Source organism: Cuculus canorus, chromosome 3 (genome assembly GCF_017976375.1).
Source record: "Cuculus canorus isolate bCucCan1 chromosome 3, bCucCan1.pri, whole genome shotgun sequence".
Lineage (NCBI taxonomy): Eukaryota > Metazoa > Chordata > Aves > Cuculiformes > Cuculidae > Cuculus > Cuculus canorus.
This window is the reverse complement of record NC_071403.1, coordinates 20,356,533-20,381,730: the sequence shown is the minus strand read 5'-3', so window position 1 is coordinate 20,381,730 and position 25,198 is coordinate 20,356,533. Positions and strand designations below refer to the sequence as shown.

The 25,198-nt window shown below is 41.5% G+C and overlaps 1 protein-coding gene across 9 annotated transcripts; it reads right to left on the bottom strand.

The window, feature by feature from the left end:
- Positions 1 to 84: 84 nt before the first annotated feature.
- MRAP2 (melanocortin 2 receptor accessory protein 2) lies at positions 85 to 24,933 on the bottom strand. 9 transcript variants are annotated; one of them, XM_054061794.1, is made up of 7 exons: positions 24,827 to 24,933; positions 19,678 to 19,811; positions 16,149 to 16,224; positions 15,598 to 15,680; positions 14,827 to 14,976; positions 9,635 to 9,734; positions 85 to 4,487 (listed from the first exon to the last, which is right to left on the bottom strand). In XM_054061794.1, the coding sequence occupies exons 5-7, from the start codon at positions 14,960 to 14,962 to the stop codon at positions 4,094 to 4,096; spliced, it is 630 nt and encodes a 209-aa protein (XP_053917769.1). In that variant the 5' UTR covers positions 14,963 to 14,976; positions 15,598 to 15,680; positions 16,149 to 16,224; positions 19,678 to 19,811; positions 24,827 to 24,933; the 3' UTR covers positions 85 to 4,093. The 9 variants fall into 9 exon arrangements, with proteins under 9 accessions (XP_053917769.1, XP_053917774.1, XP_053917767.1 ...); XM_054061799.1 differs by having other exon boundaries at positions 15,584 to 15,680; positions 19,714 to 19,811; XM_054061792.1 differs by having other exon boundaries at positions 19,714 to 19,811.
- Positions 24,934 to 25,198: the final 265 nt, after the last annotated feature.

Here is a 25,198-nt window from a genome sequence, read left to right as displayed (position 1 = left end):
AATTTGTTTATAGCAAAGCAGATGGACTGTAATAACTTGAATTGTCATGTTTGAAGATTTTAGGAAATCAAGTGAGCAGCTGACTGGGTGACTCAGCAACCCAGATTACAGAGAAGACATTTGCTTCAAGAGAGGGCAACAGGGCGTGCAGAAGAATATCAGCTCTCATCATGGCATTTGTGGGAGAGACATAAGCAGTGTGTTCTATTTCAAGTTTTCTGACATACACGTCAAAATTGTTCATGTAACAAATTAAATAGGTTATAATGGATGAAGACTTTATTTGTTAGTACATAATACATTTTGAAGTCTGCCACTATATCCAGTATTTTTCTGTGTTGGTAAAAAGAAAGAAAACAGATCTGTATAGTGGCACTAGCTGTGCAAATCCAGTTCTGCAGGGAAAGGGGAGCCATGCATCAAGTGCTGCCCTGACTCTGGAACAGAAGGTCCTCTGATAATTTTGAACCGTAACATTTAGCCTTTCACAGAACTAACTACATAGCTCATGTCCGCAAATAAGAAACCACAACTCTTGCTGTTATTGGAGAACACGTGATAAATGGCTCTGGCTCTGTGCTCTCTTTTTGACACGTCAATACCTGTGGCTATCAAGTAAGTCCAGTCAACTGCAGCATCTCCAGCTGATTTATTTAGCTTTGTCATCTTTCACTGACAGAAGGATAAGGCAGAGTGGAAGGGGAAAAGCACACTTGAATTCCTCCTTTGCCAGTGGCTTGGTGAAGGGTTTTGTGGGGTTACTTTAATCAGAGCGGCAAAACCCACCGGTATTTAAGTATTCAAGATCTAGAGCTGAAGTGCATAAATAGTAAACTGCATGACAAATACACATCATTTCACCTTTTAGCCTCAGAGACCAGACATCAATGGATTTTAGTAGAGAAGTTCATTGGTTTACCTTTCCCTTTCTTTCCTTTATAAGCAGGCATTTTCTGATTTTACACAGCAGGGTGATGGGGTTTTTTTTAAGGAAAAAAAAGGGTCAAAAAAAGGTCAAAGCTAAAACTTGGTTACACAGAAGAACATTTCACAAATATTCACCTTTGAAAACTGGAATACATAGCTTGACCTAGTAAGTTCTTACAGAATACAATGTATGTTTACAGAAAGAAAGATATGTAGTTATCTTACAGGAACTACAGTTAAAAGTTAAAACCTAGCACCGGAGATGCACTTATAGTGAGTTTTGAGAAGGGGCTCTTAAAACAGCCCAAGCAGTAAGAAAACTTGCACTGTTAAATTCCAAATGTTTGTTTTGAAGTGTTACCCTGGTTAAAATACTTTCTATTTACTTCACAGTGAACCAACTCACGTTTGTTTTCTGAGAAAAGATGAATTTTTTTAAAATGTGTTATACAAAGCTGTTTATTTTACCAATCCTCTATCATGCCTATTAGTCCTCAAAAAGAAAAAAGAAACAAAGAACAGCTTTAAAATAACTGCTTTTGAAGATTGCACAGTTTCAGATTTGCCTTTGCTCTAATGCAAAGGCAGAGGAAAAATCTGAATCAGACTGTATAGTTGCCACAGCGCTTCTGAGGTCAGGGGAAGCCATGCAGTTGGCTCCGCCACCTTACAGTTCTGTAACAAAGTAGCATGAAAGCCTTCAAAGATAGAAGGGAGATAAAATGGAAAAAGTAGAACCACTGGGGAAGAACAGAAGCAGGAACTGAACACTTAAATACTTTCACATGCTTCAGAAGGGCACTAAGAATACAATTCCAATGCGTTATAAGTTAAGTTGGTATCTTCCCGTGATTATTCTATTATATACCTTTCACCTGGGTGTTATATGTCATCAGCATCCATACACATTAACGCTTCTCTCTGCCCCGTACAGCAGTTATGCACCCAAACAACAGCCACACAGATTTAAGGTAGCAGAAGTAAAGCTTAGGCTCATCCTCTGGGAATAGCAGGCTTTTTCTAAAGCCAGGCCTGCATTATTTTGAAACCTGTTTTTAAATGCTTTAAAAATAATCTTCATTTCTTGACTGTAGAGGAGACAGATTCTACAGAGATTTCTCCCTCGTTTACAAGCAGCATTTCAGTTTTGAAGTACGGCAAAGGAAAAACATAATAAAATATTAGATCGAATATCACCAAAGACAGCTCATTCATAGAGAAATGGGCTATAGCAGAAGCCCCAGAGCTTGTGAGCAAGAACAATGTTAAGTTTCAAGATCAGACAAAACTTAACCATCAGATAGCAAGAGTTGTTTACGGTGCCTCAGCAGGAAGTGGCGGTCACGTTCAAAAGGCAGATTTCCCAAATTTCTTAATTTGGGAAGAGAAATGGGAAGTCCACAGATACCGCCTTCATACGGAGGCCTTTTCTGCATCTCTCGCAGCATACTGGAGGCACTGCAACACATGCAGCCATGCTCATTTATAACAGGGTTCACTTCAGTCTTCTCTTGGGAATTGTTTTGAACAATAATCTGCTACTTTTAAACAGCCTCTGCCTTGCTTTAAGTATAATCCCATTACTTTAAATACTGGGAACTAGTGCAAGAATTACATTTGAAAACAGGAAATCTAGGTGTAAGTTGTTTGTAATACGGGCACAGGAAATGAAAATGAGGTTTATCCCACTCCTTGTATTCTTTAAATGCTCAACCCATTCACCTTTTTTCCTTCTTATCAGGCAAAGGATGAATGAGTTCATTAGCACTTAAGTGCCTGTAGAATATATCAGCAGGCCAATTCTAAGTTTTAACTCTGACGCAAATATGTTGTGTACAAAGCAGGCTAGTTTCAAGAAAACTCAAGTCAGGCACAAGATCTTGAATCCATTAGTTTCATTTCAGTTAAGAACTTCCTGCAGAGCACTCTTAATCCAAATCCAGCATTAGATTTCAACCTGGTTCCTCTGTATCCTATGTGCTTGCTCTAAAACCCTTTGGCTATTAGTAAGCATCTCTTTAAGAATGCTTAAGTGTAATTTAAGTACTGGCTAAGGCTCAGAACCTTATTCCTTCTCTAAAAAACACACTTAAAGGCTAAAATTACATCTATTCTATTCCTTAATAAGCCTCTCTCTGCGAGAACACCTGTGGTTGCAACGCCATCCCAGCCAAGTACGAATATAAAGATAGAGAAAGTGCAGCTCAGTTACGCTTATGGAGCTGCCCTCTCAGCCCCTCTGAGCCTGGTAGCCCCCCACTGGCTCACCGGTCAAAAAAGGGCTCTTTATAGAGCCAAAAAGCATAGGAAGAATCAGCCTATAAGCAAAGTTAATATCAGCTTAACATGCCACCTCTATTTGCGTATAGCAACTCTATTAGCAAAAGAAAAATAGGTTTTGCGTGATTTCCTGTGATTTAGCTGCTGATTCCTGCACTTACCAAACTGGAAGTTTGCATCAGCAATTTAAAAAAAAAAAAAAATCAAAAAAATTAATTACTGTTTTTGTGTGGAATAGTAATTCCAGGTCATCACTGAGCAGCAGGCAGAATGTCACAGGTGGTGGTAGCATTTTGTAAACACTGTAACCAAACAATTTAATATGCAAGGTATTCCCTCTGGAAGCTTTGTAAATTGGCTTTAACCTGCACCAAAAAGCAGTCAGGAATGAAACTGAAGTTTATGCCAAGCAGACATCCGTTGTGCTGCTCAGTTTCAGGTGTCCTTTTGGGGAGTGGCAGAAGCTGCAGAATCTCCCCAGGAGCTGCCTGCTTATTCCTTGCTTCAGTCTTAAGTTTACACTTCTCTTGGCCAAGGAGTTTTTCATACACCTCCAAATGCCAGGCTCCAGCTTTTACAGTCCCCACTAATTACTACAGTATCTTGCAGAAACCAGACATAAACAGTCATTTAAAAAACAAAGAACAACAACAAAAAAGATCAGAAAGCAAAAATAACACCGGACAAATGGTTTAGACCACAAAAGGCATCAGAATAAAGTATTCAGTGTTATATCTCTTGTCTAAACTGAGTTCTGTCAGCACAGCCAGTCTTACATCCAATAAAAAGCATAGGTCTGCAATGCCTTCTTATCAAAATACCCGCGGGCCAAGAAAGCCTTCAAACTCAACAATAACAAGACCCTTTACCTTAACGTAAGTCTATTTTAGTCAAGGATCCGACAGGAAGACTGTATGACCGATTTGCTTTCTAAAATGATTGGTGGCTCTGAGATGAGGAGATCATCCTCACCTAGTGAAGAGTTCTGCTCAGTGTTCACGCAGTTTGGAATGTTAAATTTTGTAAGACAATTTAGGTCCTCCTCAAACATTCCGCTGCTCCTGGGAACTTCCTCAAAGTGGATATTACTCTCCAGACCTGAACCTTTGTGACTTTGCTTTGCTTTGTCCAAACGTTCCACTTCATTAATACAGAAATGGAAAAGTGACCGGGATTCTTCAGCCATTTGACGAGAAAAGACCCTCTCCGAATCTAGAGGTCTTCCAAAATCTGCCACAAAGCTATTCATGCGAAATCTTTTTTCAGAAGGTTCTGCGTTACTAAGGAGGAAAAAAGAAAAACACAGTAAGCATGGAAGTAGAACTAGTCAAGTTTTTAACAGCAAATTTGGTTTCAGCAACCATTATGATCAGGAAGAAAGGAAACCCTACAGCCTGGTGACAACAGACTTTAAAAGCCAGCACTATTTATTACCTTTTGCTGAAGCTATTTTAAGTCCTGATTTGTCGTGATAATTTTCCATGAGAAAAAGTTAGCAATGCTGGCACTCTTAAACAGCACTTCAATATACTTAACAACTGGCTCACTGAATGAGCTCAGAAATACTCTCCCATATCTCCTCTTGACATCAAATAGTATCAAGTAGTAAAAAGTTTTTAAAAATGCTTATAGAAGACTTTGAGAAAAATCTTTGATAAAGAAAATCTTTGAAACATAGGCAGCACTGCCATCACTAAAGGCATAATTTGAGTGCTTGATTGCCCAGACATCAAACCATTTTTACCGCTGAATTCAGTCAATCACATTCAGATTTCCAAATCAGAAAAGCTGGTAGTAAAGACTGCTATAAAGACTGGCAGTCTTAACACTTCTAGAAACCTCCAAGAAAGATGTTAAGATGTCCTTCCCAGGCTATGTGTCTGAACTGTCATCTCAAACCAGCTCCAATCTGCATGGACTCAAACAGAAGCCAAGAATAGCTGGGGGCGAGAAATGCTCAAGCTAGACGCAAGTTTCACAGACAGTAACACACTCTTTACCAGGCTGAATCTGTACGCTGTCATCACAAAAAGCAAGTTATTGGCATCTGAAAGGCAGCAGAGGCGTTCAGAGGATAAGTAGTGAAAAAAATCTAAACTTATTCTCAGAATATAAGTTTTGCTAAGTAAGAATTAATAAATCATACTGTTGACATGTAAACATGTAGTGACAAGTGACACTGGAGCCAGAGAGCTGAACTCCTAAGAGTGCACACAGCACTGGAAGATTTTCAGAGTAACATTATAATGTAATTCTCTCGGGCCTGCAGTAGGAGATAAGTGCCTACATGCTTCTGAAAGCTTGAGATGGCACCTTCAGAAATCTACGCCTAAACTTCAAGTTCCACGTATACCGACTCTTAAGTCTTTCAGACACAGTTAAAGATTCCTGCTTTCAAACACTAATTTACTTTCATTATGTGATATGAGAATTCTGTCCTAAAAAAATCAGTTACAACAGCCTTCAAATTGAAGCAGTCCTCTGTTTTATCAAAAGTATATTGGCTCCTTCTACATTTCAAATTGAAGCATGTAGAAGCATGACATTTAAACTGATGCAAGACAGACCAGTAACTACATAATAATCTACTGTAAACTCACCAAGAGGCAAGCACACTGGAATAATACTCATGATTGACATTTCTGTATTTATAATGCAACAGAAATGACCACTGTGAAGCTGTGTAGGCAGTTTTGCAAATCTGTTACCAAGAGTTTCTATGCATTTTCGTGGCACGGGCAGTGGAAGTGGCAAACCAGCACAGAAAGAAGGACAAGCGTTACAGGCTAAGGGAGAAGTGACTTCAGAAGAAAGCTTAAAATGCATCCATTAGAGAAGTAAAACCAGTTCCTAGGTGTGGAAAGTGCTCTGTAGTCCAATGAGTGACAAAGGAACAAAGGCTGAGTGTACAGAGGGATGCACAAGAATAGTTATGGCGATCTAATCTAAATGGAAGAATAGGAAATGCAAAAAAATTTTATAATGACCCAGGATGCTGAAGACATAAAACAGAGAATAATCCTGTGCTCATGAACAGGGAACACAACCTAATACACAGTCCTATTTTCAGATTCTAAAATTCACAAACACTATCTGTATTTGGGGAGGAATTTTAGTTTTCTTTTTTCAAACTACACTAGAAACTCACACGGTCTTGCTTATTATAGTATGCGAGTATACCTTGGAGTATGTTTTCGGAAGGCTCAAAATAAGGAACGCAGCCTCAGATATCCCAGTTTTACCGTGGGAGGGAGCACAGCCACCTGCACAAACGAATCCCTCTTGCAATATCTGCACCAACAGGACTCTGAGTCTCAGAAGCTGCCAGCAAGAGAGCAGGAAGGTGAACACCACACACCTTGAGCACCACACATACTGAAAAACACTCAAAACAAGCAGTTGCCAATGAACTAATCCAAGCTACCTTTTGCTGGCAATCTTCCAGCCCATGATGCTGGGTACGGATCTGCTGATTTCAGTATTAAGTTCTGGATTCTGCCCACTGGACTTGAGTGCACTGTCAGGGTACAGACCATTCTGCGCAGTATACCCTTCTAACAGGTTTGGGACTGACACTTGCCATTCCTCTATAGCTTAAACACGCCTTTTCTCAACGTCCCTGGCACACCATGGAGAGGAATAAGCAGCCAGGCCTCCAAAATAGCAGGGTTTGGCAAACAGATCCATTTATCTGTAGCACTTTTTGTTTCAGTGATCTGCATTTCTCTAAGTGGATCTCACTCTAAAATTCTTGACCAAAACCAATTTCTTAAAAAAACAAAATCTGTCATTTTACCTTTAGCGCTACTAGATCACATAAGCCAACAGTCTATATAGATTGGTTACATGAACAGACTCGTCTGCTTGTTGGACAAATGTGGTTTTAAGGACATTTCAATGTAGAAACAAACATAGTGTACTATCTTCTTAATGACGAAGAGCACTTTGCAGGCAGAAATTCAAAAAGGTTGTCAGTAGACTCTTTCTGTCACGCAAGCTAATGTTCTACACATACTAATATGCAAGCAAACAAAAGAAAAGTGCAACGGGCATCATTCCCATAACTAGTTACATTTCTACCTCTCCCTACCCATATCCTGATCTTTTTCTTCTGTTCTGAGAGCATGCCCAGTTCTTAACATCTTGCACAATTTTGAAAGGTACATATTATCAGACTTCACCTGGAGTATAGATTCTAGTCAGGGGCCCCAACATAAGAAGGACATGGACCTGACGAAGCGGGTCCACATGAGGGCTACAAAAAGGGTTGGGGCACCTCCCATATGAGGAAGGGTTGAGACAGTTGGGGTTGTTCAGCCTGAAGAAAAGGATGCACCAAGGAGACCTTATAGTGGCCTTTCAGTACCTAATGGAGGACTACAGGAAAGCTAGAGAGGGACTTTTTACAAGGGCACATAGTGACAGGACAAGGGCTAATGGCTTTAAACTGAAAGAGGGTCAATTTAGATTAAATATAAGGAAGAAATTCTTCACCTTGAACATGGTGGGGCAATGGAACAGGTTATCCAGAGGAGTCATGCATGTCTCATCTCTGGAGGTCTTCAAGGCCAGATTGGATGGGGCTTTGAGAAACCTGATCTAGTGGAAGGTGTCCAATAGCAGGGGGGTTGCAACTAGATGATCTTTGAGGCCCCTTCCAATCCAAACCATTCTATGATCCTATATTGAGCCAAGAAAAGCATACTACTAGAAGAAATCAGAATATTCTACTTTGGATCCATCTCTCAAATTAATGGTATTATAAAGAACAGCCACACTGACTTACTGAAGTCAGAGACACCTCCATCAGTCAGGCTGGCTTTCTCCCAAGACCTAAGAACCCCGTTAACATCTGTTTCTAAAGGAGGGCTGCAAGACAGCCCATTAATGAAACGAGTCATGAAGAATGAGTCATGAAGAATCCAGTCAAGTATAAAGACACAAGATACAGGGAAACTAAAAACACAGTCTGCAGTGGTTTAACTAGTAGGTGTTACAGGATTCACTGCACTTAGCATATTCCTGTGATGATCTGCTTCAAGTAACTTATGCATTTGGTCATCAAATCTCAAAGAAATAGTGCTCAAATTTGTTAAAAGTTAACAGAATATAGCGAGTGGGCAAGCTTGCAAGCACACAGCTCCCAAAGCTGCAAAGGAAGTTTAAGACAAATACAGAAAATAATAACCAGGCTTGCTTCAGCAACTGAAGAAAAATCACACTAAGACACAGATTGCAAGGGGGGATCTCTAGCCTAACACCCTGATCAAGGCAAGGCCAACTCTTAATTCAGATCAGGTTATCAGGACCACAGATGAAGGCTTCACGAACCCTCTAAGCAACCTGTTCCAAAAAAGTTCATGAAGAAAGCAGAAGAATGGTAGATTCCAAGTATATGTCCTCCCTAATATGGCCTCTAGGCCATATCCTACCACATCCTGCCTCTAGGGATGTGTTATTACATGAAGTTTCAGAGCCAGTCTTTATATGACTGAATAGCAAACTGCCCTCAATAGGCACAGATAGGCAGGCTGCTTTAGGAAGTGATAAGCACTAACAAATGCTTTTCCACAATCAGCTTCTCATCACTGCTAGCTGCCTGCAAGCAATCTCACTCTCCAGAGAGGCTTTTTATTTCTACTCTATAGCAAGCAAGCCTGAGAGGAGATGTAGGTTCACACTTTCTCAGAGAAAAGGACACTGACAGCCTACAACCCTAAATCCTTGAGGGAAGGAACAGTCTGCACGTACTTATCAGCTGGAAAGAACAAGAAAAAAAAGAGTTTGTGAATTTCAGGTGACTCTAGTGTTAAACACATGGGCTTATCCGAACTTCAGTACCTAGTGGAATTTCTCAGCAGAAACTAAGGCATTCTGACACTGGGGAGCTACAGGGTTAAGGGAAGACTTTGTAAATACAAGCCCACCTTGTGGACTTGAATATATAAAAATGTAGAAACCCTCCAGACTTCAACTTCTTTAATTAAACATCTGCACTGCATTTTATTTGTATTTACTGTCAATATTCACATTTCTCCATTCCACTCCATCATGATGTGAGCTTACTTAGTTAGAATGACCCCATTTGTTTGCAGAACAATAATCTAAAGCCTGTTTGGCAGCTGACCCACTAACTTCATTTTAGCATGGAAAGCGTACACGCAGCCACTGCCATCTCTCACTGCATGTCTACTAATGACTTGCTAAATAGGGAACACATTAATAACAACAGAATTGGTCTCCTACAAGTGCTTGGAAGAAAGGTTTTTGAAACAAAGACAGATGGCACCCTTTCATAAGAACGGAGTAGAACAAGATGGTGCTGAGCCAGGGCAATGTCAACACTGTCAATGCTTGTTTGGAGGCGGCAAAAGAAGAAATATGTTGCTTTGCAGGCTGGATTTGTTATTGCTGTTAACAGACTCACTCTTGATGTGGTGCTCCTGTCTTCGTCAGCAGAGTCAGGACAAAAAACATAAAGATGACAAAAACAGCAAGACCAACCCAAAATCCAATCACAATGGAATCTGGTGAAAAAGACAAAACAAGATGATCAGTATTTCACCTGCACTTACAGAAAGTTCCCTTCCACATGCAGCATGGCTGCAAATCCCAAAAGACTGTGCATATTAGTCCTAGATAGCAAAGAGGAAGGACAATGAGATTGATCTTTATCTATTTTTAAACAGGAAGCTGCCATGAATTTTACAAGATGAAAGAGGTAAGTCACCGAATCCTCTTTTTTAGTAAAATAAGAACAGCTCCCTTTGTGATGCCTGGCCCATGTCCAAGCATTCTTCAGAAATAACTTCAGTGCTAGAACTCAGAAGAGAGAATTATCTGATTTTCAGCAATAATCTCTAGCCCTGTAGAACTGAATTCCTGCTATTTTAAATCATTTCTGCCCAAGACCATTAGGTTTTTAGGTTTTGATGGATTTCTTTGACACAATAGGTTTAGGAAGATCTAGCTTTCTTTCACTTGTAACACAGAGGGTTCTGAAATAAAGGGACAGCAAATAATTTTATCAGTGATCTCAACAAATACCAACAATCAACACATACAAGACTTTTAATCATTTTTAATTTGGGTTTCCAACTTGCATCCAAAAAAATGCAATACAATGTCAAAGAAGCCAATGGATGAACAAAAAGTCACACCAACAGTTAATTAAGAAGAAAACATCAATGCAACAGCCAAATATAGAAGCAACTGGGAAGAGCGTGGCTTCTTCCCTGGGTGCATAAGATGTACCTGCTGTTCTCATTTACAGCCAAAGGACACAGATAAATGACTCACTGCACTTAAAACTAATCTATGTCCTTTTGAGACTTCAAAGTTGACACACAGTTGCTCCTGAAAGAAGCTCAAAGCTCCCACCAACTTGATTAAGAGAGGTACAAGTGGAATAAGTATCTTTCCAGACAATGATCAATCGATAAATATGACCCAAAGTTACAGAGCCCCAACCCACAATATGACCTGGTCCAGGGCCCACAGTTTACAGGTGCGTTCTCACCTGTCATTTCAGATAGTTAATTCTTATTTCTGCAAATATTCAAAAATTCCACTGTAAAAGTTCAGAAACATTAACACACAAATATGCAAGACAGAAGCCTTGGTCAGGATAGGTATCCTATCTACACTTAACCTCTCAATGCACAGCTACTACTGAGCACCAAAGATCCTCACTGGCTGTAAAGCTACACAATGATTAGTCTGACCCAGCACAGCAGCCACAGCACAGAACTTTAGCAAGCATGTTGAATTTCCCACAGGACTAAGTAAAGACATCAGAAAACAAGGAATCGGCTATCCTGCCTGGTGCTTGACTCCAATGGTTAGTCACACTCCCACTGTGAAATAGCTTCCACGTTAAGAGGCAGATCTGGAAAGTGGAAATCAATTCGAACCATTTGCTTTTTCTCTGCGAAGTCAATGGGCCTGTTGGAACTTATAATTTTTCTCCCTGTGAAAATACTTTATCACAATCAAGTCACTATTTAATCCCTTTTTCTGCTAGGCTAATGAGGTTAATTTTCAAGTCTCTCACTGCAATGTTTATTCCACCTCTCCTCTGCCACATCTCTCCCTCCGTAAAACAACCAGAGGGTGGTTCAAGTATACGTATCATTGATGGGGCAGCGAGGGGGGTTGTAATACTGCTTTATCCTTAAAGCATATATTGGTATGAGTTTATTTCTCTAACCCCATGCATTATGAGTCCTAAATTTTTTTTTTAAATCATTATAAGTACAGTGGTTCAAGATGCATCTTGGCCCGACCAATACACTAGTACCTACTAATTAGTCAGACATGCTTCAATGATACTCAACTGCATTGATAACCAGAACGTTAAGCTCAATCAAGTAAGGTGCCTAAAAAACACGCATAGGGATTACAATGATCAAGCTGCAAAATGTAACTCATCAACTAAGGAAAAAAAATAAAGGAAAATTATAATAATAGTTTAAAAAAATCCAGATTCTGACAAACTACTACCCTCCACAAAATCACACCTGTCAGCATTGTGTAATGAATAACAAGCCTGTCTTGTGGTTTCTTTGGTGTTCTCTCCCAACAGAATTCCTGCATTTACTGAGCCTAAAGCTACATCTTCCTTGCTTTACTGCAGCTCCCGACACTACCAGTCCTCTGCTATATCAAATACATTCAAAGAACACGTTTAAAATTAAAGCAGGTGGCCAGAGTTCTCTTCAGCATTTCTTTAGGCCTCACTCATTTAGGAATAAATTATCTAAACCCAACTGTGAAACATTTATTCAAAATAAACAGTACATAACACAACATATATACAAAAATATGGTACATAAGACCACATCTATAATATATACATAAAAACAGATTTATAATCCCAAATTATGAATAGATGGGGAAAGTAAGCCATGATACTCAAGTCGAAATATAAGCCTCCCTTTCCTTCCTAACACAGACTCATAACATCCTGGCAGCAGTTCTGACTCCCCTGAACTTTCCTACCCATTTTACCTTTCTCTAACATTACTGAGGCTTCTTCTATTCTAAAGGCACATAAAAGGATTTTGCTCTTATCTCTGCCAGTCACAGATATCTCCTGGCTTTATCTGTTTACTTTCTAAAGATTTAATTTAAAAAACATGTGGTGCCTACTTTTATGGATTTTCTGCTTTCTAGTTTCTGCCTTCACTTCCCCTCAGAAAGAACATACTTGTTGCCTGTAGAACTTTTGTTTTTCCAATTATATATTTGAAAAGCCACTGTGGCATTTGAACACCTCATCTTCTCCCCACCTCCACTTTTTTTTTTCTTTAAGAAATGTATTTTGTGTATCAGACTGTTTGGTCAATATTTTTCTTCACTCTGCATAAATTTCTCCTCTTCTTTCAGAAAACTGGCTTAAGAATTACTTTACTTGTACTTTATATTATCATGAAACTCCTCTTGGCTACAATTAATTAAATTAACTAATGCAAAAGTGGCCTCCACTTTTCTCTTGTGGAATGCATCTTACGTTATGGTTGAAATCAGTGCCCTCCAATTCTTTGTGAAATAACATGTGTATCATAAATAAATAAATAAAAGTACACACTTCTAATTTTAAGAGGGGCCAGTGATGTTTGCAGCTGGCCAGGTGTTACTACAAGCCTGCAACACCTAAACTGGAGTCACCTTTAAGCTCTCCACCATAAGTTATAGGCATTCGTTAACACCCCTTCTTTATCAATACTCAGTCTCCCTCCTAACACAATTCCAGTAAATCTCCTCTCCTCCTGCCTCTCCAGGTTAGGATTTCAGTGAAGTTAAATATCTGACCACATTGCCTCCCTGTTCCTTGACAGTCTCAACTTAGCTGAAAACAGCTAGAACAAGAAACATACCAAGAACATACCACATCAAGAAGCGTCATGCCATATACAACACACAGACTGTTCCTTTACTAGATGAAACTCAGCCCTCTGAGAATGCATGCAGCAACACTGAAGTAAACAGAACCAACTCCAATCTATGAGTTAAAAAAAAATAAAAAAAACCCAAACCAAACCAAATAAATAACTAAATAAACAAATAAACAAACAAACACACACCACCAGAAGTGACTTCGTAGGTCACTGACTCAATACTATTAACCTCTTTCATAAGTACATCAAGCTCCACCTGAGAAGCAATTGTTACTTCTGTACCATTCTCTAATGTAAGAATCATCCAGAGGGACAGTAATGCTGAGCTACCATGCTTAGCACGGCAATCACTTCAATGGCAATTCATGACCTGTTTTGCTGCTATACTTCCATAATCCAGAGGTAACTATCATATGTATTTTTTATTCCCGTCACCCTCTGATGCACCAAGCTGAAAAGAAGCCATGTACGTAAGACTGCAGCTGATCTTTGTAATCAGGTTCAGCCTCGGATTAGCTGGAAGAATGGAATATAAATTAGAAACATGATAAAAGCTAACCCACATTTTTCAAGTACCTAACATCTGTAAAACTACAGACAGTAATCAGCAGACTTTTTCAGGGGGAAAAAAAGGTGAAGTACAATTCAGGCTAAAAAGTATCTTCTGCTCTAGTTCATTTAAAAATATTAAGAACTGCAGCAAGTTTCTTCTGACCCTTACAGGGCTTCCTCAAAACCTCCTGACTGTGCAAAGCCAAAGGAGATCAGCCTTTCTGAGCTATCAATTGCCACTGCAAGCATCCCTTTTCCCAGTCTGAAACCTCATCAGGATGAATAAGGCAGAAACCATGTATCCCACGCTGGACCACTGCTCCAGCACTGGAGGGAAACTTGACTGAATATTGGTGCTCAAACCCTCTCACAGTGTATTCAGTTCAGAAACACAGCAACAAAATGATTTGCTTCTTTTTGGCAAAATGCATGCAAAATAGCTCCAGCAATTCTGAGCTTGTCTCTGTCAATATTTCTTTTTCCCAAACCCATCTCCTACCACTACTCCAAATGAGAAATTTTATAAAAGCCAAAGCCACTGCCTAGAGTTTAGATGTTGGTTCATCTGTACTAGTAGCTTGGCCTAGCTAAATTTCCTTTCAGTTCCTACGCACATTCTTCATCTCTCTGGTCCCTGTCCTCTACTTGTACTTCAGCTGTGAAACGGCTCCAGTATAGCCAGAATTGTGAATTTAACACATCCCTCCTATGAAGTCTCACTGATGAAAGTTTCTTCAGAAAGAGAGGGGTTTTTTGTTTGTTTTAAATCTTTTATAGCCTTATATTTACTTTCTATGAAATAAAATAAAAGCAGTGAGGCTGCAAGAAGAAAGCAGAACAGATCACATCAAGTAATCACCAGAAGCAACAACAGTGGCTACATTTGCTGTTATCACCTGTTCATGATCTCCTGATATTCCTCAATATTGATAAATTTCTACCACAACCAAGAAATCCATGGTCTTCTCATGCAAAAGAAAAGCAGCCAATATAAAGAAACAGAATCATAAATAATTAGAATAATCTAATACAGAGTAATATATCCAGTTGATGAGAATCCAAAAAGTTAGGAGAGAGATCTTTTTTTGTACAATAATCAGTTACAAATGAAGAGTGGGAACATTAAGATGGAGAAGCTGCGCTGCAATAAGGTCTCTACTAAACTTACATTTATGAGCTTTCAGGCCTTCAAATGACACTGGTCCGTACTCATAGTACTCGTACTCCCAGGTGTAATCAGAGTTTGACAAGGCCTGCTGGGAGGTTCTGTTAGAAATCAGCCTCAGGGCAGACATCTTGCACATGAACAAATATATACCTGTGGATACAAAATGTGTTAATAGTACATACTTGCACATCTTTTGATTTTACAGAGAATCCTTTCTTACTTATGGAAATCTCTGCTTGGCCACTGCTCCCATGAGCAGCCACTCACACTTACAAAGGCATCCTCTCACCTCTTCCTTTAAGGTCTAGTATCACTGCCTCATCAGACAAGGCTACTGCATTCCCTCCCATTCCTTCCCCAGTCTTGGCTGGCCAGCCATCAGTCAACAAAGAACCTGTGTTCACCTTCCCACAGATGCCTGTAGGCACGTTAAGTATCAAAGCCAAGTTCCTCAGACTGAATATAGGCTTTGTAGCTCAAAAAAATAGTAAATACCAAAGAACATCAGCCTCAGTAGCTTCATATGAAGGCTGCCATGAAAATCTAGGTGGAAAACTGGCCAGACTACAAGGTTCAAAGGGTTATATTATCCACACAAAGTCGAGCTGGCAGTTGGTTAACAATGGTATCCCTCAGGGACTGAAAATGCCACGAAAGCAGCAAGTTCATGGAATATGTGGGGGACAGTCAAAAGGCTGGAGGTCAGACCGCTACTCAGAAGAATCTGGACAAGCTGGAGAAAGGGACTGATAGGAACCCTGTAAGGCTCACCGGTGAAAAGGCAAAGTCTTGCATCTGGGAGGGAATAACGCCACGCAGCAGTACAGGCTGGGGTCAGCTCTGCAGAAAAGGACCTGCAATGGAAAACAAGACAAACATGAGTCAGTAGTATGCCTTGTGGCAAAGAGGACCAAGTGTGTACTGGGCTGAATTAACAAGTGAGTAGCCAGCAGGTCAAGACAAGTGTTTATTCTCCTCTACTCAGCACTGATAAAACTGTATTGAGGGTACTGTATCTGGTTTTGGTATCCTCAATAACAGAAAGATATGGACACAGAGGAGCAAGTCCAGTAGAGGGCTACCAAGATGGTCAGGGAGCTGCAATACAGAATCCACAAGAGCCTAAGAGAACGGAGTTTGTTCAACCTGGCGAAGATAAAGGTCTATGAAGACCATAGTTCTGTCTACAGTTACAATTATGGTCAGAGGCAGCAGAGATGACGGAATCAGACTCTTCTCAGAGGTGCAAAGTAAGAGGACAAGAGACAATGAACACAAATTGTGAAGCAGGAAATTTGAATTTGATACAAGGAAAAGTTTACCTGATCTAATTGAAAGTGCTTTGAGCAGGAGGTTGTACCAGATGACCACCAGAGTTCCCTTCCAATCTAAATTTCTCTGTGAAAATAAACAGCTTCAATATGCTATTGCAGAAGGAAAACAAAACAGGAGTGATTCTCCCCAGAGATTAACAAAAGCTGCCATGCAACATTAAGCATCATTAAATCGTCTTGACAGATATTCCTGTTATTACCATAACACTGCACTAGGGATTTGCATTTTGCAGAGTATTTTTTTCAGAATATTAGACAATTTTATGCATACTAAAAGAGAGCACATCTCTGTGCAAAACATCTGCTGCAGCAGCTGGAGTCAGGACATCAAACTCAAAACATATTACTAAATACTTTTTGTAAAAGCAAATTGAGCTTTGGGTATTATTGCATGCAGTTAAAACCCAGCGGGGTGGAGATTTCATGCACTTCATAAAACTACTGTAATTTGTTGTTCTGTGGACAATGAAACTTCTCAGAGCACCAAGTCAAATCAAGAAAAAATTTCCTGAAAAGGGCCCTAAATAGCCATGTCACTCAAAATAACTGAACATTAAGTCCTTCCTAAAGATAACTGGATTGGCTAAGACTGTGCAAGTAAAGCACATTGTTCAAGTGCTAGGAGGGCCACACATGAAAAACTAGGAATCAGGCACATAATGAAGAACACAAATCCACCTAGGGAATATGAACAGCTTATCAAATTCGTAAACAGGTTCTTTCTGCAACCATTTTACCATGAGTAAATGCTGGAAGGAATGTTCCAAAAAAAAATCTAAATAAATAGTGAAGTATGCCTGAAAAAGAAAATTTGACATCCAGTTACAATTTTCAGAAACTTAAATACATACCAAAACTTGACCGACACCTTAAAACAAGAAATGGATCTTTTTCTCAGCTCAAACCAACTTGGTTTTCACAATTAGTAATTTGCCAGTGGGGAAGAGGCAATAACCAGCCCCATTTGCTTGGGTCAGGATAAGGAGCTTCACACTACCTCCACCCTCCTTTAGCCACTTAGAAAGCTCCCAGCGAGATTAAATAACCTGAAGCACAGAAGAGTAGGAAAAAAGATGGTTGTACTTGACAGTAGTGACTGTGCTAACAGTGAAGTTCTTCCTTTGCTTTCCCAGTGACTAGCAAACCTTCCCATTTCCTGGAATCAAAGACAGAACGTCTAATTAAGCTTTACACAGATTGTTTTGGTTTTAATCAACTAAAGTAACTGCTCTCTCCGAGAGAAGCAAACAGCACAGAGGGAAAAAAACTAAGATCCCTCTTCCAGTTTGCTCCCACTCAGCTCTGTCAGCTGTCTCTTACAAGATTTTGTGTTTCATTTTGTGAATGAGCCCCAAGAGACTACATGGTGCTGCACAGGGTTTCCCCATATTTTTCCCCCCTTCTCTTCAATGTTTTGTTGATGATGCATCTCTTGCCAAATGCTTATATGTTCATTTTTCCAAGTGTAGGCAGATTGCATTAATTGGGCCGCACACAAGTATCTCTCCAGATCTGGTCACAAGTGTCCATTCTTACCATTTATAAAGAGAACAGCCACTTCTAGAACACAAACAATCTGTCCTGTTTTAGTCTTAGGCTAGAACTAGAAGCTCCAGTGTCTCACCACTGACTACAAGCATTTCTAGACTTATTTTCACCGTAAACAAGCCACTATCAGAGGGAAAGGTGCTAACATAAACCTGGGTCACCACCTCTCAGGCTAAGATTTGTGGGAAATATGCCTCTAAATGATCCAGTACAGCTAAGAATAAACATTGTCACAAGATAACTTGCAGGTCATTTGTAAGCTCTCTCTGTCCAAATACATCTAAAACTTCAGTATGAAATATGTTAAAGCAAACCTTTTTCTACTTAAAAAGCCAGCCTAGTATGGTGGAACAAGGACCAGCACAGCACAAGCAGTGAACATTAAGGCCTTGCATCTCACAAAGAAGAGCAAAGCAGGGTGAGCTGGGATGCTAGCAGCCTGTCACATGCATCTGCCAGGCTGCAGCAGGTCATGGAGGGACTGCGGGTGCCAGATAAGGGCTTCTGGGAAGAAATGCCCCCAGGAGATGCACTCAAGCACTCTTTCTGTCAAGAGTGGACAGCAGTGATTCATCCCACAGCTCTGAGGCATGACACAAAGCTTCTCTAATTGACCTTGCTGATGGCTTTTTGAGGGGGCACAGGAGTTGTTGAAGACAAACATGAAAGCCCCTCTGTTGACTTTGATGTCTATGGATGCAGACAGCCTTGCCTCATGCTGGCTTATTCCTTCCAGAAGCAAGTAAGTGAGCAACAAAAAGCTTCACTTTGATTACTCAAGAAACCTCAAAGCAGGGCTGTGTTCAATGATGCCAGCCAGGAGATTCAGGCAGGTCAGTCTGGAAACTAAGAAGGGCAAGTCCTCATGGCTTACTTTTGGAGCACTGGGTTGGCCTCTGCAGATAACAGGCACCCAGACACTCCCTGTGGAGACACAACCACAACTCCTAGAGCTGAATTATATCTTCGTGAGAATTTATTTGTAACCTGTGTGAAAGTTTGTAAGTTCATTGTTTGCCAGCCAGTGTTACCTTAGCAAGGCAGCTTGACCATCAGGCTATATTTGCACTAATTCCACACCTTTGAACCGCACCAGAAGGGCATCACACACTGCTGCTGCTGGACTATTTTCTTCAATCTGGACCTCACTGGCACATCGCACAATGCTTACAGCCACTTACCTTTCAAACTGAGTCACCATAAAGGCAAAACTGGACACACACCATATATGAAGCACAACTCTATGGCTTACACCACCACCAGGGCCACAAAGGCAAATCTGGTTTTGCATAGATCTCAAACCATCTTTGTATGTAACCAGCAACAACAATCTCTGACCCTGACCTGCATGCACAAGAATAAATCCATGTGGACTGGTCAATGTACTGTTTCCTCCTGGAACAAGAGAAACTACCAATACAGTAGGCACAAGCAACTCAGTGAATTTTCAGTCAGAAACTACATTTGTTTTCCAAGCCTCCATTCTGCTTACTGCTATCGTCTGAGCACTGTAGAGTCTTCACAGAATACATGAACAAACTGCCCCTCACAAATTGTGAGCATCCCAAAAGCCAGGCAGGAAAGTAAAGTAGTGACATTTCAAGCTGTGAGAAGTCCTATTCTGAGAAAGCTTAGCACTACACCCTGATGGATCAGCTCACAGAACCATCAACCCAGAAACTGTTGGCTATGAGAAGTTATAAACTTGGGCCATTCGCGTATGCTGTAAATCCCCATATCAGCAACAATATTCTACACGGAAGAAGAAGGAAATCATACACTGCCACCACATTCCTTTTATCTCCGTTCCAAGGACCAAGCAGTTAGGTCACAGGGAAAGAAGTCAATGAGGAAAGCAGGCACAAACTTATTTATTCTGCACTACATGAGCTGAAAGGTAATACAGGTCCCATCTTTCTACATCCCTACTGCATGGCTATTGCTTCGAACAAGCTGTGCCACTCCGAACCATTGATGAGAAAGGAGGTTGCAGGAAATACTTAACCAAATGGTCCTTGTTTCTTGCTAATTCTCAAGGTTGTAGGTGCACAGGATTTGAGATTAAACTTGTGGTCTTTTCAGGACAACACACAATCTTCCTGCCTGCAACAGAAAAGAGGAAAGCAAGCCATACAAAGCAAGTGAAATTTAGCAAGAAAAATAGAAAGATAACTGAAAACTGATTACAACTAGAAAAAAAAATATACATGCTAAGTATGAGTGCATAACACCTGGGACTTTTCCTGGAGACAAAAGAAAGCACCACTGTTAACATTGGTCATTTAGTGGTGGATATTCATCAAGAGCATCATATACAAGAGCTATTGCACTAATATAGCAAGAATGATGTTGGATTCATCACACAAGGACTTTAAAATAAAGGGAAGAAAAATGCTGGTTTAGTCACTGCTTATCCTTGGAACTAAGGATGAGAAATGATGAAGTTGGATATCTGTGCCTCACACCACTTTATTACACATCATATAACATATTTTATTATCCTTACAACTGTTCAATGTAAACTAGACTGAGACAACATTTCATTTTGACATTCAGGATGGCAAAAACTGATATAGTACAGGAATTCACCCTTCTACCTAAATAACAGACCTCAACACACAAAAAAAAAACCAGTTACAGTCCCAAACAAGACTAAATCTTTCTTTTAAGGAAAGGAAAGCCTCTTTTTCTAAAGAGAGAACAAATGTAGATAAAACCACATCTGAATAACAGGTTTCAATTTCTGAGTATGTTTTAAAGAGGGAAGATTATCCTCTAAACAGCCTTTTCCCAGACAGGTCCCAGCTGAACCTCCACAGAACCTGCTTCTGGAGGGCAGCAGACTCACAGAGATGATCACAGACACAGCCAGGCTGCGGTCAGATGAGAGATCTGGCTGATAGAGCCCACTTTCCTCCCTGCATTCAATGTCGACTTCCTCCCAAATGTGCACATATGGCAACATCAAAACCCAAGTTCCCTCAAGACCAGCCAAACTGGAAGAAGCCCTATCAGTAACCACTGAAGTACTGACACCTTTCCAGTCCTATGTTACAAACGCTGACATCAATGGTACATGTAAGTATATTCAACACTTCACACAAGGAAGGCCGGCTGTCTTTCCCTCAGCTGTTTATAACACCGGCTATCTTAACCTTTCACACTACAAATTTTTTAAACCTTCAGCCTTTCAGAAGTTCCAGACTGATTTGTTACAGAAAACCCTTAAGTGAATGAGCTCTGGCATATCCACTACGGTCAAGGCAAACCACAGAGCAAGTTTGCAACTAGCCCCCGCCCTTAATGCCTCTGGTTTTGGGCTGCACTTTCTTTCCAAATTTTCCTGGCTTGATAAAGTAGTCTTATTTTTCAATTTATTAAATTGCTCTTTTTATTAGCTTTATTCCCACAGAAAGCTCAGCACTGAGATGGGGATATTTTGGTTTCCTGGCTAACAGTGCAGTCTGTCAATCCAACATCTTATTCTGAGCAAAGAGAAAGAAAAGCTTTCCCTCCTGGCACACGCTTACTCCTCAGCCCACTTCAAGTCAACTGTAATGGCACCATTAAAAGATTAGTTAGCTGTTTTTAAAATATCTGCTATTTGTGTCATCACAAAGCAGCCATAGTAGTAGGGACCAAGCCAACGCCGCTATTTTTTTTTTTTTTTTTGGTAACTAAAAGATGGTATTAAATTTGAAAGCAAAAAAAACCTCACTCTGAATTTATGTGAATGCATGTAACAGAATGCGTAAGGTAACTAGACTAGATTTACTCACATCAGCTAGTCTGCAAATCATGAACACAAACTGGAAGCACAGTCCTCCGCGTAGCCAAATGAACAATTTAATCCAAGGAAAAAGGCACCTGGGAGTATTTTAAATACCCACACCTAAACTGACCATTTTGCCCCAACAGGGGCAAGGCTGAAAGAAGAAACTACACTTTGAATGACTGTTTCTGGTAACCTCAGCACTGATTAACAACTGAAATTACCTGGGCTCCCTTTGCAGTAGCTGCCCAGGTCTGAAGATGCCCTGTGCCTGCCACGCCACCCTTGCTAGACCTGCCTGGCACCAAGACTTAAATGCAGAGTGGATGTTCACAGAGCTGCACAGCCAAGAAAATAGCTGAGTGCATTCTGGCCTCATTTCATCTCTCTATATTGCCTTTGCAACAATGAAAAAGCCACCGAAGCGCCAAGGGTGGCAAGCAGAGAGGAAGCTGAGTACACTTCCCTTCTCCCACTGCAAAACAATCATCTGCACATCATGCTCATCTCACCTGAAATACACACCTCTCATAGCACCTCTTCCCTTCTCAGTGGTTCTCCCCACAGAAAGAGTTTTGTACCTAGCTTGCACTGAAGCCAGCAGAAGATAAACTGGCAGAGATGAAAAAAAAACCCCACGTATGATAAGCCATTTGTTCAGAGCTACTCCTACACTTCGGTATCTCAAAGACATGGTTTTGACTACGCTATGGTGGAAAAATCTGTTTTGGGCTCTCACCCACGCAGGGTCTGTAAAGCCATAATCTCTCAGACACAAAGTAATGCTAGAGTCTTCCATTTGAAAAGCCAGTTATGTATTATGTTTCCTCAAGGACTAACAAAATCAAACAACAAATAAATAAATAAATAAATAAATAAATAAATAAGATCTTTTCTTGAAAATTTCCATGGTAGAACGACAAACTGAACTTCTGTAGTTAGCCTACCACACGACGCAGAAATTTTGCCTTAATTGGTTCAATAAGAATTCCAAATAGTCACTGAATTGGAGCTGTTTATTAAAAGTCAAACTGGTTTGGGATTTTTCCAAACCAGAACTGAGTTTTTTTCTTGTCTTTAGATCTAATTATTCCCTCCAGTGCTGTTGAAGAAACAAACAATTTATTGCAGCAGCTCAAATACAAATTTCTTTCCAAGTAAAATCAGACAGCAGTACACGATTCGCAAGCACACATCTGAATTCTCCCATTCTTAATCTCTGACACATCTCTTTGCTACACCAGGTTATAAACAAATAACTAAAGACCAAGGAAACATCATTAAAACAGCATAACCAAGGCCCACTGCAGTGAGAACGCAGAATAAAGCCTTCATTTATTTGTACTAAAATATGTATTTGCCAGTAACAGCTCTACTCCTATTATTAGTTCAAAGCCTGGAAATTTGATTTAAACAGTTAAACAAGCTGCAAGAGTATCATCTGTGCTTCATCTTAAAATCTCTTCCACCACAAAGTGTACGCAGACAACCAGTAAGAGAGTAGGGAGTAAACAACTTTGTCCAGACCTTGATATTCTGGATTATTTCCTTTTCCTTCAACAAGAAGGTATTCTCTTGAAATAGCTTGATTTATTTTATATGTTTTTGTTTGCAAATGACACACTGAGAATGTCACATTACTTTCAGCAAGAATAGAGTCAGACTGCCCTCAGTCAATGGAGAGTTGCCGCTCACCTGGCATCTTTCCAGGTACTTCTGCAGTAAAAAAATATCTTAACTCTGTAATTAGGAACCTGGATAGGAAACCACAAATGGACAAGAAAAACAAGCAGCGTTTTAGAATATTGCCTGATTATCTCCAAGTGGAAACCAAAACATCTCTTTATTTCCACAGCGGTAATGTAAATCTGCATCCCTGTGTACGCAGCCTCGGGGGAGCTCAAACGAGAGTAATGGACAGGAGCTGAGGGAACAGACAAGAGCCGAAGAAACAGCTCCAAAACAGAGCAGTAGGCGAGGAAAACACACCTGGAAATAGAAATGCCTCAGTGTTCTTGCATACAAACCCCAACCAGTATTGCCACTGCTGTCCCATCCCTCTCCCAGCTACACTGGTCACAGGAGAAGTGGCAAATGCAGTGAGCCTACACCCCAGTCAGTGCCCAGTGTCAAGCGCTGGACAAAGCTGATGTGCCAGGAACCAACAAGCAAATGCCAAGAAGCAGAGACTGTTTGAAGGGAACTTTTGCAGTCCTGTCACTCGGGTGATCATTTCCAGAAAAAGAAGGGCAGGCAGCTCTTGGGGGGGGAACTTGATCTGCCTTCCGCACCAGTCCCTGTCAACAGAGGCTGCTCACCAGAGGAAGAGACTGATAAGAAGACAACTGATAAGGCACAGACTGTTAAGGGAGAGGGAAGGCAGGATTTTGGGGGGGAAGGAGTATGAGAATTATCAGACGACTAGGGAAGTGCACATGGGAGAAAGGGAAGAGGGCAAGACAGAAAACAGGAGAGAGGATCTTAGGCTGCATGCAGGAAAGCTGTTCACCCTTTCAGCCTGAAAGCACAAAGGGAGATCTCATTGGAAAAAAAACCCTAACCAAACAAACAAAATTAAAAAAAACACACACTAAACCAAACAAATTCATAACAAGCATCCTGCCGCTGCTGCTTTTTTAGTTTTTCAAACGTTTTAGGTTAAACGTTGAAGTTCATTCAGTCGCTGAGCAGCCGGAGCACAGCACAAGAGGCGACTCGCGGGGACTGTGAGCAGTTCCCACGCGTTCAAAGCGGCGGTGGAAGGGAAGAAAGGGCTGGTTGTTCTGCTTCGGAATAGACGGACTTAGTGACACCAGAAAAAACCGCTCCGTTACGAATCCAGGAGCGCGACACAAGCTTTCCGCGGGGGGCATTCTTCCCCCGATGCCCGAGAGCATCCACCGAGCCGGGATGGGGGAAGAGAGAGAGGCGGGATGGGGGACGAGAGAGAGGCGGGATGCGGGAAGAGAGAGAGGCGGGATGCGGGAAGAGAGAGAGGCGGGATGGGGGACGAGAGAGAGGCGGGATGGGGGACGAGAGAGAGGCGGGATGGGGGACGAGAGAGAGGCGGGATGGGGGACGAGAGAGAGGCGGGATGGGGGACGAGAGAGAGGCGGGATGGGGGAAGAGATGGGCAGAGCTAGGCAGGGCAGAGGCACCCACCTCCCGTTCGCTCACCGCAGCGCCGTCCCGCACCGAGCACATCCCCCCGGCGCGCTGCAACCCGCGAAGCGCCGCTCCATCCCGCGCGAAAGGCGCTGCCCCCTAGGAACACCCCCGCCCCAGGACAGGATAAGGGTGGGCAGGATGAAGCCAGCAGCGGGTCCCGCCCTCCCATCCCTCCTACCTGCCCGGAGGAGGTTAGGGGGACGCAGACGGGACGGCAGCAGTCCCCCCCGTGCCCGAGCGCAGCCCGCACAGCCAATGAATCAGCAGCGGCCGCGGGGGGCGGTCACGTGACGCGCCCGGGCCAATGGGCAGCGCGGGCGGGAGCGGTGCGGGCGGCGGGGGAATGGGGTAGTTTGGGCTGGAAGGGACCGTAAAGGTCGTGTAATTCCAACCTCGTGCCATGGGCAGGGACACTTCCCACCAGACCAGGCTGATCACAGCCCCGTCCGACCTGGCCTTGAGCACCTCCAGGGATGGGGCAGCCACAGCCTCCCTGGGCAACCTGTGCCAGTGCCTCACCACTCTCATGGTAAAGAAATCACTCCTTGTG

Excerpts from the sequence above, each read along its gene's own strand:
- MRAP2 (XM_054061794.1), bottom strand. The coding sequence starts at position 14,962 with ATGTGCAAGATGTCTGCCCTGAGGCTGATTTCTAACAGAACCTCCCAG. Across the intron at positions 9,735-14,826 it reads AGGCCTGAAAGCTCATAAAT|ATTCCATTGTGATTGGATTT; the intron begins GTAAGTTTAGTA and ends CTTTTTCACCAG. Across the intron at positions 4,488-9,634 it reads ACAGGAGCACCACATCAAGA|TAACGCAGAACCTTCTGAAA; the intron begins GTGAGTCTGTTA and ends TTTCCTCCTTAG.